This window comes from Rhinolophus hipposideros, assembly GCF_964194185.1.
Source record: "Rhinolophus hipposideros genome assembly, chromosome: 8".
Lineage (NCBI taxonomy): Eukaryota > Metazoa > Chordata > Mammalia > Chiroptera > Rhinolophidae > Rhinolophus > Rhinolophus hipposideros.
The window spans coordinates 15,984,949-15,997,098 of NC_138054.1; the positions used below are offsets into that span (position 1 = coordinate 15,984,949).

At 57.2% G+C, this 12,150-nt stretch overlaps 1 protein-coding gene across 5 annotated transcripts in view; it reads left to right on the plus strand.

Moving 5' to 3' along the window:
- Positions 1-12,150, plus strand: part of JARID2 (jumonji and AT-rich interaction domain containing 2) — a 248,102-nt gene that overhangs the window by 228,474 nt on the left and 7,478 nt on the right. For 4 of the 5 annotated variants that reach the window (XM_081054709.1, XM_081054712.1, XM_081054711.1 and 1 more), the window contains 8 exons: positions 1,042-1,134; positions 3,882-4,000; positions 4,089-4,159; positions 5,029-5,143; positions 8,055-8,160; positions 9,205-9,387; positions 9,846-9,976; positions 10,969-11,152. In XM_081054709.1, coding sequence (XP_080910835.1) covers positions 1,042-1,134; positions 3,882-4,000; positions 4,089-4,159; positions 5,029-5,143; positions 8,055-8,160; positions 9,205-9,387; positions 9,846-9,976; positions 10,969-11,152 — 1,002 coding nt within the window. Of the gene's footprint in view, positions 1-1,041; positions 1,135-3,881; positions 4,001-4,088; positions 4,160-5,028; positions 5,144-5,969; positions 6,035-8,054; positions 8,161-9,204; positions 9,388-9,845; positions 9,977-10,968; positions 11,153-12,150 lie in introns of all 5 variants that reach the window. The other variant, XR_013993713.1, reaches the window with a different exon arrangement.

A 12,150-nucleotide genomic window follows, 5' to 3' on the forward strand; every position in this document is an offset into this window, starting at 1 on the left:
TTAGGGAATCCTTCCCTGAGCAGCTCGGGTAAAAGCCACCTTCCTGCCGCTCGTGTCCCTCTGCTCCTGGCTCAGTGCACGTACTGCCTCCTCACGGCTCTTCCTTCCGTATTTAAGGGTTGTGTCCCAGGGCTGAACGGGAGCCCCGCATGGCCAGAGAGTGTGTCAGTTGAAGAACTGCTCTATCTGCAGCCCCTCCAACTAGGCTTAATACACACAGAGTGGGTGCTCGATGCTTAATTCTGCAACTAAGGGGTAGATGTGCCTGGTCAAAAAAAGAGGGAAAGGCATGAATCTTACAAGTTTGCCTCAGAACAAAACATATTCTGCAGGACAGGTTAAAATCAGGATCTTTCTGGGATTCCCAAACCAGAAGAGGAAGCTGATGGATAAAAGTGAGCAGATCACTTTGAATGTTACTGGGAAAGGGCAACAGAGGGCAGGACGTCCGGCACCTAAAGTCGCCTAAGGGGAGATGCAAGGGGGGCAGCAAGTGGCTTTTGTGGCAGGAGCAACCAGGTTACCCCTGTTCCCTCAGATCCACGGGTGAGGTTGCTCGTGAGGCTGGTTTTCACGTGACGAGGACCTTTGGGGACAAGAAATCGCTCTAAGTTCTGTCTGTCAGCACCCTCTATCCCTGGCTCCATGCTGTCAGGCCCCCTCCCCTGAGGAAACTGAGGAAGCCTGCCTCCCATTCCACTGGGCACCCATTTCTCCAGGAAGCAAAAGCTGCCTTTGAAACAGTGCTCCCTGGAATGTACCTATGGCTTCACCTGTTCCCCAGCTGTGGCCCCCAGGCACACGGGCTGTCCCCACCGGATGCCTGTGTCTATTTACCCAGAGCTGTGACAGCGGTGTGTCTTCATCTGCCTTTGCTGGCACTGAGGGGAGAGTATTTTCCTGCCTTCCCTGTTTGTGTTAGCTCATGACACAAACTGGCCCACAGCTGCAGGGAGGCGCCCATGTCGGGGTGGCCTGATGGGGGTTAAGGTTCAGCTTTGTTGCTCATACTGGACTCTCCGGGTTTTGTTTCCTTTCCAGGGACGGTCTGTTTCTTTAACAACTTTTTATCGAACAGCAAGAAACATCATGAACATGTGCTTCAGCAAAGAGCCCGCACCAGCTGAAATTGAGGTGAGTGAGCTGAGCCCGCCCGCCCCTGCGTGCTGGGTCCTTCCTGGGGCCTGATGGCCTGAGGGGACTCGAGTGGCTGACTTGTCTTCTGTGGACTGGGGGTAGCCAAAAGTTGTCACTCCAGTGAATCTAAACTTGTTCAGAGAAAAAATAAAAAAGTCTGAGGAAGAGAGTTAAGGCTGCTCAGCTTGTCCCTGACTTACCCCGAAGCAGAGGCTGAGAGGCGCAGAGGCCAGGGTGAGCTCCGGGCGTCCCCCCAGCTGGCCTCTGCTCCCTCGGCCTGTGTGTGTCTGTTATGCAGGAGAATGTTTGGAATCCCTTGAAACCATAGTTGTGCTTTTCCTTCTCCCCTATTTTTTATTGAGTGGGGTTGGCAGATTGCCATTTTTGTGCATCTGCCAAGTCTGCTCTTTGAGTTCGTGTGAGGCTGGGAAGCGAGTGTGCACCTCCGTGCCCAGACCCATTAGCGGGAGTTTCGTGTGACGTGCCCAGGACAGAGACCAGATCGTTTGTGTGCCTCCCCTGGCTGGGGCCCCGCTGAGCCGGTGTGAGCTTCCAGAGGCCGCCATCGGTGGGGCCTCAGCAGCACTCGGTCCCTGTCAGGGAACAAAACCAAACCCCTGTTGCTGGTGAGGGGCAGCTGCTGGCCTGGAGCTGGCGCTGTGGACCGCAGCCTTGTCTTTGGATGTGTCACAGGCCTCAGACCCGGCTTGCGTTTCTCAGGGACGAATGCCACCTCTTCTGGATAAAACCCAGGCCAACCACTAGGGGGCAGCCATGCTGATCTGGCCAGTTACCTGGGACTGGCACTTGCAGGACAGTCCCCGCCAAACTAGGACATCTGGCCATGTCCATCGGTGCCACATGGTGCCACACCGCTGATAGTCACCACCATAAGCCCAGGAGGCCCCTCCCTGGTCCTCAGGCCTGTTTCCCAGCGGCCCTCACTCTGCTGTGTGCACAGGGTGTCCCGGCCGGCTCTGCCCGATGCCGCCATCTAGCACCTGCGTGGCCTCAGCCCTGCCAGAGCCCCGTTCCATCACCCGGTGTCAGCCGGCCCTGACTCTGGGACACCTGTGGCCATCAGTGACTTCCGGAGTGTTCCTGGCATTTGTGGGGAGATGTCAGAGGAAAGGAATGTGACTCTGGACAGAGAGGCCTTTGTAGCACGTTGCTGTCCTCGGGGTGTCTCTGAAGGTACGGGGCTCGTCACTGTCCGCAGCAGCAGGAGCGCTCGGCCCATTTTAGTTTCCTACTCGGGAATTCATCCTCTTTGAAAGTCCGGCCTTTGCTTTAGCAGTTGCAGAATGTCTGAGTACACACGGAAGATTTGCTACGATCCAGACTTTCTGTCTGAGGCTGTCTAGCTTCTGGGGCCTTCCTCTTGGCCAGTGCTCAGCAATTGGAGTGGGCCCCACTGCTAATTGGAGTGGGCCCCTCCCCCCCCACGTCTGCATTAATCTGCTGCAGGTTGCTGTCAGTCTCCTGCATGGGTGGCAGGGCTAGGACTGTGACCAGTTCCCACAACCAGACTATTGCTTCTTCGTTCCTTACATTCAATGAAATGTGTTTCAGGAATCCAGGCGTGCCTACAGTGATGTTGAATTTATTCTTGGCTTAGGGCCTTTGCACACCCCCAGGCTGGCCCGTCTGTCGACGGCGCACAGAGTGGTGGCATCGCCAGCAGCACCGGTGTGAGCTGAGTGGCCCTCTGTGGCACCGAATGGTTATTGGTTAGGCTTCCGCCTCTAAAGGTGGTTCCAGCTCAGTGGGCTTTGCCCCGGTTAGGGAAAGTGATGCTGTGCTTCGGAATGATGATTGAAAACAAAATGAAAAAGTACCTGTGAGTGGGGGCCAGTCGCCTAAAGGCGAGCCGGGAACTGCTCACCTGTTAGCACACACTCCCGCTGAGTGGGACTCGTCAGGCCCCTGGAAAGCTTTCTAAATCGGCCAGTGTAGCCACCCCCTGCCCCGAGTCAGGGGCCGGCGCTGCCCGTCCCCGGAGGCTGGGCGCTGCTTAGGCAGTGAGCCTGGCACATGTCTGGTGACGCCGGAGCTGGAGGCTGCTCGTTACAACCTAAAGATGACGGTGGGGCGTCCTCAGCCTCCTCAGCACCACGCCCCCCCTCATGTAAATGATGTTTTTATCCTGATAGAATATACGTAACCTGAAAATGTACCATCGTAACCGTTTTTAAGTGTACAGTTCAGTGTATAAGTTCATACAGCTGACTGGCCATCCACGTCCGCAGTGCTGTTCATCTTGCAAAATTGAAACTCGACCCGTTTTGCAGTATCTCCCCTGTCCCCCTCCCTCCCGCCCCTGGCAGCGCCATGCTGCTTTCAGTGCCCGTGAATCTAACTCCGGTAGGTCCCTCCGATGTGGAATCACGCAGTGTTTGCCCTTGTGTGTCCGCTGTATTGCGCTGAGCATGACGGCCTCAGGGCTCGTCTGTGGCGTAGCAGGCGTCCGACTGTCCTGCCTGTGAAGGCGGAACAGTGTTCATTATGTGGATGCACCCTTGCTGGGCCGTGAGTGGACATGGGTGCTTTCACACGTTAGCTGCCAGGTCCCTGTTGGCTCTGCCCGCGGAGCTGATGCGGACTCCGCCTCACGCCCCGCGCTCGGGGCGGCTGGCCTGCGATGGGCTCCTTCGTGGCGCGTTCCGTCCCCTGCTGTTCAGTTGACCTGTGCTCTGTGGCTGCGGCACAGCGGAGGTGCTGACCGCCCCTTCCTCTGCCCACAGCAAGAGTACTGGAGGCTAGTGGAAGAGAAGGACTGCCACGTGGCAGTGCACTGCGGCAAGGTGGACACCAACACCCACGGCAGCGGATTCCCAGTGGGGAAATCGGAACCATTTTCAAGGTAAGGTCGGCTTCTCTTATCCATGTTCCGGGGACCCGATGGTGTCCCTCCCTGCCAGTCTGTGACGTCCCTCTGCTTTCCTCTGCAGGCATGGGTGGAACCTCACCGTCCTCCCTAATAACACAGGGTCCATCCTGCGTCACCTCGGTGCTGTGCCTGGTAAGGACTCGGCCGCTGCCTCCAGCGTCATGAGGCTCTGGCCTCAGCAGCTTGAAGAAGGCGTGTCAGCACCCTGGGAAATCCTAGGCAGAGCTGGAAAAGGAGGGGGTGATGGTGCAGAATATATGCATATATTAAACACTGATTTATAGAAAAGAGAGAAATAGGATCATAATGGAAGTCCATAAAAATGTGGAACAGCGAAGCAGTGCACAGCTTCTAGAAGCAGGGCTGATGCTTAGTGGCCAACTTTTCACCTTGAAATAGGTATTGTTAAAGCTAAAGGTGTGGCCCCTTAGGGCAGCTGCAGGCTCCTACGTGATAAATTCTACACAGAAATTCAGGAAAGCCAGGTGTCCTGGGGCTGGTGTCCCTGAGGGCTAGGACCCTGGAGAAGGCCTGGGACCCTCCACAGCCTGCGGGAGGCGACCTCTCAGCCTCTCTCTCCAAACAGCGAGTGGCACCCCTGTTCTCTGCCTCAGCCCATGGCTGCTGGTGCGTGACTTGCCAACACTCGTCACGGTCTCACGTTCCATGGGGCATCTTGCTGCCCAGCTTACGCATTAAGATGCTTTTACCTGCTGGCAGCAGTGCCCATCTTGGCTTTGCTTCTGTGTGGCAGCTGAAAGAGGAAGGACCTTCTCGTTTAATAAACGAGATTGTGCTTATCTTAAAAGATAAGCACAATTTTATTAAACAATAAAGAATAAAGTAGTTTATTGTTTTATTAAACAATACATTTGTTTGTCTGGTTTTGAATCCCATTTCTTCCTTTCTCATGTGGGGAGAACAAAGCGATGTCTGATGGCTGTCACTCTGAGACAGTGCTGCCGCCCTTCAGAACACCGTGTTGTCCCTTTGTGTTGTAGGAGTGACAATCCCCTGGCTAAACATCGGCATGGTCTTTTCTACCTCATGCTGGTCTCGAGACCAAAACCACCTTCCCTACATTGACTACTTACACACTGGTGCTGACTGCATCTGGTAAGTGCCTGGCCCCTGGGCGGCCTGGGGGGCGAGGTGCGGGGGGGGGGGGCGCCCTCACAGCAGCTCCCGCTGGCTAGTGGCTGACGGCCTTGGAGAGCTTGCTTTTCTGAGTCTGTCCCGTTCCCTGTCATAGTGTCTCAGCCTGGGGTTCCCCATCTCTGTTAGAGGGGTTTGAGATGGCAGAGAGTATTTTAATTTGCTCTGATGACGAGCACTTTTCATGTGCTCATAGGCCACTTATGTTCCTTTTGTCAGTTGCCCACCTTCCTTTGATTTTCCTTGTAGGGTATTCTTTGTTGTTCTTTCCAAGAATTTGTTTCATATTAGGGATAGTTAACATTAAGAGTGTCACCAAAAGTTGCCCTGTGGCGACCATGTCATCAGCCTTCTCCTAACCCTTGTAAACCGTTCTCTCTCTGGCCTCATCTGAGTCGTCATTTTCAGCCTCTCTAGGTCAGTGTGTCCTGCCTGCCCCCAGCTGTGGGGAAGGAGGTGTTCCGGGAAGTGTAGTTCGGGCTGTGTCCACACGCATGTGCTGTTTCCCCTGCACACTTTTGTCTGTTCCGTGAAAGCATTCTGTGTCGGTACCCACCTGTGAGCCGAACTGTCAGCCCCAACCCGTCCTGATCCGTGGCTGGCTTTCTGCTTCCTTTGTTTACGGTGGCAGATGGGAAATTACTGCAAATAATCAGATGTCTTGTCGTCTGACATTCTACCAGCACCACATTCATCCCACACTAACTGTGTTTATTGTCCTAATGGAGTGATTAGGCGTCTTTTATTAAAATAAACAAAATCTTAGAACTAACATTCTCGCTCCCAGGAGCCCGGGTCTGCAGCCATCTCCGCATTACGACGGCCTCCTTCCCGGCCCCATCTCAGCGAGCGGTGAGGGCCTGCGTGTGGGGGAAAGTGGTCTTCAGCGCCCTGGCGTTGGTCTTCTGGGAGTGGCTGCTGGCCCTGGGGGCCGAGAGAGACAGGCAGATACGTGCAGACCACACGGCTGAGAGAGGACAGCTAGACGCTTCTCATACGGGGCATGAGTGGCTGCTTGGACGTGGGGAGAGTATGTGGCCTCCCCCGCCGGGAGCCACTGTGCCCTCTGTGCTGTTCCCTGGAGAAGCTTCCGTGGGCAGCACCGGGCCTGGCTTGGGGGTTATGGAGTCGCACCAGGCCTGCGACGTGAGCCAGGACACCTGAAGAGACTCCTCAGAGCCTTGGTTCTTTCATCAGAGAGTAGTGGAACCGGAGCCACAGCCAGCAGGCTGATGCGGTGAAATAACGGGTGGGTTAGAGGCAGGGAAATGGAGTCTGTGGGCTCCTGAGGACCATTCCCTGCCCCTCACTGATGGAGAGTAAAGCGGAGGCTGGGATGTGATCACAGAACTTCATGGTTGTGGTTTTTCTTAAGACATGTGATTTTGGTTAGAAACCCTGGATTTAACTCACAAATCAGTAACAGAAGATGTTGGCACTGAAATAATGTAAGCAGTAAAAGAACCACTTCAGTGCAGCAGCCGAAACCAGGGTTTGGCCTCCGAGTGGAGCGTTTCATCACAGACACCTTAGCTCAGCTGAGAGGGGCGGCGCAGCAGGCCCGCTGGGCCATGGGGAGGTGCACGTTTGGAACTGGGCGCTGGGGCAGGGAGGGCTGTCAAGTGTGATGAGAAGTGCAGCATCACGGCCTGCTCTGATTGTCACTGGTGGTCAGTGCTTCATGTGCTTTGGCAGCCTGAGGTCCTGTCAGGACGGACGCTGGGAACGGAGGATGGGCCCTGCTGGGTGGGGAGACAGAAGGGGGGTCCTCGAGGCCTGGAACACCTGCTGTGTGCACGCCGGCAGCCTGGCACCAGGATTTCCCGTGTTGTAGATGACAAGTGTGTCCTTGGGACACCAACGATAGTTCCTCCAACACCCTGTGATTGCAGTGAGGGCTTCCACATTCTTCGGTCAGCTGAGGTCTGCCTGCATCTTCAGTCTTCTCTCCTTCGCGTCTGCCCTGTTGGCTCCTTAGCTCCAGCCAGAGGGGCCTGCGCTGTCCTGAGCCTGACTCGCTCCAGGGCTCCCGTTGCTCACTCAGTTTGCCTGACCCCGGCCTGTGGGCGTTGGTTGTGCTTTGCCTGCTGCTAACGGGCTGGCTGAGTTCTGGCACGCACAGCTGCCTCGGGAGCAGAGCCTGGGTCCCTGGGATGGGCCGTGCGCCCATTTCACAGCAGCTGCCAGGCAGGTCAGCCTGAGTGCCGGCCGCATGGCAGTGCATGGTCAGCCTGGACTCCTTTCCTGACCTTCTCTGTATTCGGAGAACTGAGGGGTTCTTTTATGTTTCCCGGCTCACCAGCCCTCATCTCTGGAACGAAGGAGGCAGATCTGGGCCTGGCACTCACGAGGTGGCCTGGGCTGGCAGCTGAGGGGACTGCGTAGCCCTCACCGAGTCCTGCTCCTGCAGTGCCTCCTCTCACAGGAAAGTGCCACATGCCAACCCAGTGATAAGACGCAGCTTTGGGGCACTCACGAGAGGCTAACTGAGTCTGTACCTGTGTCTGGATCTGATTTATAGGGGATTTAAACATCTGTTTTTGGTTTGAAGGCTTTTTGGCTTATGTGTAGGTCAGATCTGCATAAAGATGAGCGTGCGGTTTGGCTGTGCTGGGCGGTAGCGGCAGTGCTGCCCTGCGAGTGGGGTGGGCGTGGGTTGGGGAACGTGGCGCCCGTCACCCAGCCCGGGCACCTCGCCCGTCCCAGGATTGGTCCCTCTTCTGCGTGTCAGTGTCTCCTTTCCTGCACCCAAAGCCGCTTTCCAGACCCGTGTTTGCTCCTTTCTGAGGGAGGAGGAAGGATGGGCCCAGCATGTGCTCCAGGCAGAGGGTCCTTACCAAGTCTGCTTCTGCCTTGTTTCCTAACAACCCAGGTATTGCATTCCTGCTGAGGAGGAGAACAAGCTCGAGGACGTGGTCCACACGCTGCTGCAAGCCAACGGGACCCCCGGGCTGCAGATGCTGGAAAGCAACGTCATGGTACAGCTGCTGCCTGGCGCCGAGGCCCCGGGATGTGGGCGCGGGGGGAGGCTCGAGCGCTCTCACCAAGTCACCGTCTTAGCTGACCCGCCTTTCAGAGGCAAAGAGGAGAACACAAAGTAAATCCTCAAGGGAGCGATCCAAACTGAGCAAGTGTTTTCCTCAGATCGCGTAGGATGTTGGGCTCGTGCACATGTGGCCTTTGAATTCGTTTCAGGGCTTGTTTCCTGCATGGAGACGGGGTCCGTGGGGAGGCTGGGTCCTGGGTTTGGGTGCTCTGGGTTCTGTTGGTGCTGCCATTCCCACCTACTGGGCACCTGGGTGGCTGGGCCGTGGATCAGAAACACTTGATCTTAGAAAGGTAAGCACAAAGGCTGGTGAGCCCATTTCCAGAAAGTCATAGGACTTTAGAGTTTCTGGGAGTCTTTTCTGGGAGTCCCTGAGCTGTGTTCTGACACTTGAGCTCAGGGCCTCTCTGGCCACTGCTCACCCCTACCTGGGTCTCATGTCTCTGCTGGGTCCGCCAACCTGGCTCAGAGAAGCTGAGCCGCAGCTCTTCTGTGGATGCAGGTCCCCAAGGCCCCCAGCTTGTACCCCTGTGGCTCTGCCTGACTCCGGAGACAGGCCAGCGGCCCTGCTGGTGGTGGGAACTGCGCCCATTTCTACCCCTGGCAGTGCTGGGGCAGGAGGGCTCCAGTGTCGTGGGCGGGGCTGTCACAGACCTGGGTCACTCTTCTTACTCTTGTGCCAGTTATCAGTTTAGATATTCCTTCTTGTTATTTTAGGAATTAGGTCTTTTTATTTTCTAAAGGAAAAACAGCAGATCTTCAAAACCAAACTCAACCTGTCTCCTCGTGGGTCCTTCTTTAAGTCCTCATGCCCCACCTGGGGGACAGCTGCTGGGGGGGAGGCTGGTTCTCAGGGCTTTCACAGAAGGGACCCCAAGAGCAGTGGAGGGGCAAGTGGGGGACTGACCGCGGTTGCGAGAGGGGCCGGGAGTGCAGCCCACGGGGAGCGCATCTCAGCCCTGGCCTGTCTTCCCAGATCTCCCCAGAGGTGCTGTGCAAAGAGGGGATCAAGGTGCACAGGACCGTGCAGCAGAGTGGCCAGTTCGTCGTCTGCTTCCCAGGATCCTTTGTGTCCAAAGTGTGCTGCGGCTACAGCGTCTCTGAGACCGTGCACTTTGCCACCAGCCAGTGGACGAGCATGGGCTTCGAGACGGCCAAGGTAGGCGGGCCCCGCGCCGCACGTGGCGTGGCTGCATGTGTGCACGCACACAGCTCCCTCCCTGTGCCTGTCTGATTGCAGGCATGTTCAATGTCAGAAAATGCCTCTGCCACCTCTGAGAAGCGACGGGGGTGCTGTAGGGGAGGGGAGCTATTAGCGGTTTATTTGTATCAGGAAAGGGTGAGCGCCGCTGCTCGCCCACTGTAACACTCAAGGTATTCAGGGCAAACACTTACCAGGGGCAGAAAGTCTCCACCCATTTTCAAGTTGTGGCTCGTGCCTTGTGGCTGGCCGCGTCCAGCGGTGGCTTTTCCCGGTGTCTGGTGCCTTGCTCGCAAGATCGTTGTATGATGTTCAGTTGCTTTGAAACCAAATGAAACTTAAAATTTCTGATAGCATCCCCTGCCCAGTAAAGAAATGAAAATGTACCCTAAAGGGATGTGGGCTGCCTCTTTCAGGAAATGAAGCGTCGCCATATAGCTAAGCCATTTTCCATGGAGAAGTTACTCTACCAGATTGCACAAGCGGAAGCAAAAAAGGAAAACGGCCCCACGCTCAGTACCATCTCGGCCCTTCTGGATGAGCTCAGGTAACGTAGCCCTCAGGTTCTGAAAACCCCAGGACAGCGGCCGGAGCGCCGGGCCCTGCGGGGGTGCGGCCGCCGCTCAGAATGGCAGGGCCCTCCTGTGCTTGGCCAGATGGGCGAAGACTTTTGGGTGTGGTTTATTTTGGTTGATTTAAGTTTCGCCTTCTGTCTTTGTGTTGGATGTTTGGAGTCAGAATTTCCTGATGTGCCGATGCCAGTGGCTGTGGGAATGCCCGGGAGGTGGGCTCTGATCCCCGCAGTACGCTGCCAGGGAGGACATGGCGGCCGAGGCTTCATTTCTAGGGGTTGGGGCGGGTATGGAGAGGCCCCCGGAGCCCCTGTCAGCTGCCGCACACCTGGCACCTGCGTGTGGCCGGCTGGTCCCCCAGCCCGAGGCCCGCACCCGGCTTTTATCCCGCAGCCATCGAAGGAGCTCTTCCCACGGTTGGAGCAGATCAGGGCAGAAATTGAAGAGAAGTGTGACTGTTTGCTTGGCTTCCTGTGTAACCCTCTTCTCTTTTCCCACCATGTAGCCTCGCGATCTCTCCCTTCCAGGGGGGAGACCCAGTAGTGCTGAAGGACAGCACACGGATTTCGACTCGTGTCGGTCGAACCTTTGATGACGATACCGGCAAATAGTTGGTCACATCCATTCTTGGCTCGGCATGAAGGGCAGGGCACCCCTTACGTAGCTCTGAGGGGTTTGCCATGCGCCCTGCTGTCTCGCCCGCGTTAACTGTAGGCAGAGCCCAGTCATCAGAATAGTCTCGGAAGCCGGGGGGTGTCTGACCGTTTGACTAAAGAACATGGGTCCCCAGCTGGGGGCCTTGGGAAAGAGTGTGTACGTGTCACCGGCCCTCCCCTGACAGGAGGGTGCACCCAAATTGGGGGGCAGTTGGCTGGGGTGCCGCGTGTTCCTTCTGGTGGCGAGGGGACCGGCCAGGCCGCTGCGCCCAGCCTCCTGACGGGCCGGCTCTTCTGTTGTGTCTGGACAGGGATACGGAGCTGCGGCAGCGGAGGCAGCTGTTCGAGGCCGGCCTCCACTCCTCCGCCCGCTACGGCAGCCATGACAGCAGCAGCACCGTGGCGGACGGCAAGAAAAAGCCTCGAAAGTGGCTGCAGCTAGAGACGTCGGAGAGGCGGTGTCAGATCTGCCAACACTTGTGCTACCTGTCCATGGTGAGCCTGCCGACCCCCCCCTCACACCTCCCACCTTGTGTGCCCCCAGCCTGCGGCCCACCTGGCAGAGCGGCCTTTCCGCGCCAGGAGGCCTGTCGGAAGGCCCGTCCTTGGGCCGCTGAGGGCCTGGGGTGGGCTCTGCTCTGTCCTTCCTGCTCCCACGGGGTCTCCGTCCTCGCCTGCAGCTACACGTCTGCCGGAAAGCGGGCCTCCCCGACTCTGCTGCCCAGAGGGGAGGAGACACGGGACCCCATCTCTGTCCTTGGCTCTTTCCCCGTTTCTGTCCAGCTACGTGACCGAGCTCATTGCCCTTGAGAACTTGGAAGTCTGTCTTTAGTTAGAACAAACGTTCCTCCTCCTCTCCCGTTTCCAGCCTTCAGCCTCAGGTCAGACCGCCTGTCGGGGGCTCTGTTCTCTCGCCTCCCTGGGCCAGCTTTTCCTCCTGCGTCTCTGTCTGCCAGTGCTGTCCAGGCCAGCCCGCCTGCTTTCGGGGTCGCCCCCACAGTGCCCTGAGGCCATCACGACGCCCCAGCCAGACTCAGCCTGTGTGACTATGTACACATTACCACCCGGCCCGGTCCCAGGCCGGAGGGCTCCCCTCTGCTCTGCAGCTCACCTCACCTCCCTCTGTGTAGTTGCCCTGACACAGCTCTAGGTGCCCAGCTCCCACTCAGGGCGCTCCCCACCCCACAGGCCTCAGTCCGGCACTCGCGGCCTCCAGTGCCGCGGCCCCCTCCCCACCCATGTGGATTCTTCCTCCAGAAAGAGCAGCTTAGGTAATAAGTGCGTGCCCCACCGGCACGGCACGTGTCCCGCCTGACCCTTGTGACAGCAGCACCGAAGCACAGAGCAGCGAGTGAAACTGCTGCATTACTCTGCTCAGGCCGCTGGAACAAGTCCCACAGGCTGGGTCGCTCAGCATTGGACATTTACGTCCCCACAGTCAGAGATGCTAGAAGTTGAGGATGCGGGTGCTCATAGGGCTGGTTCCTGAGCCC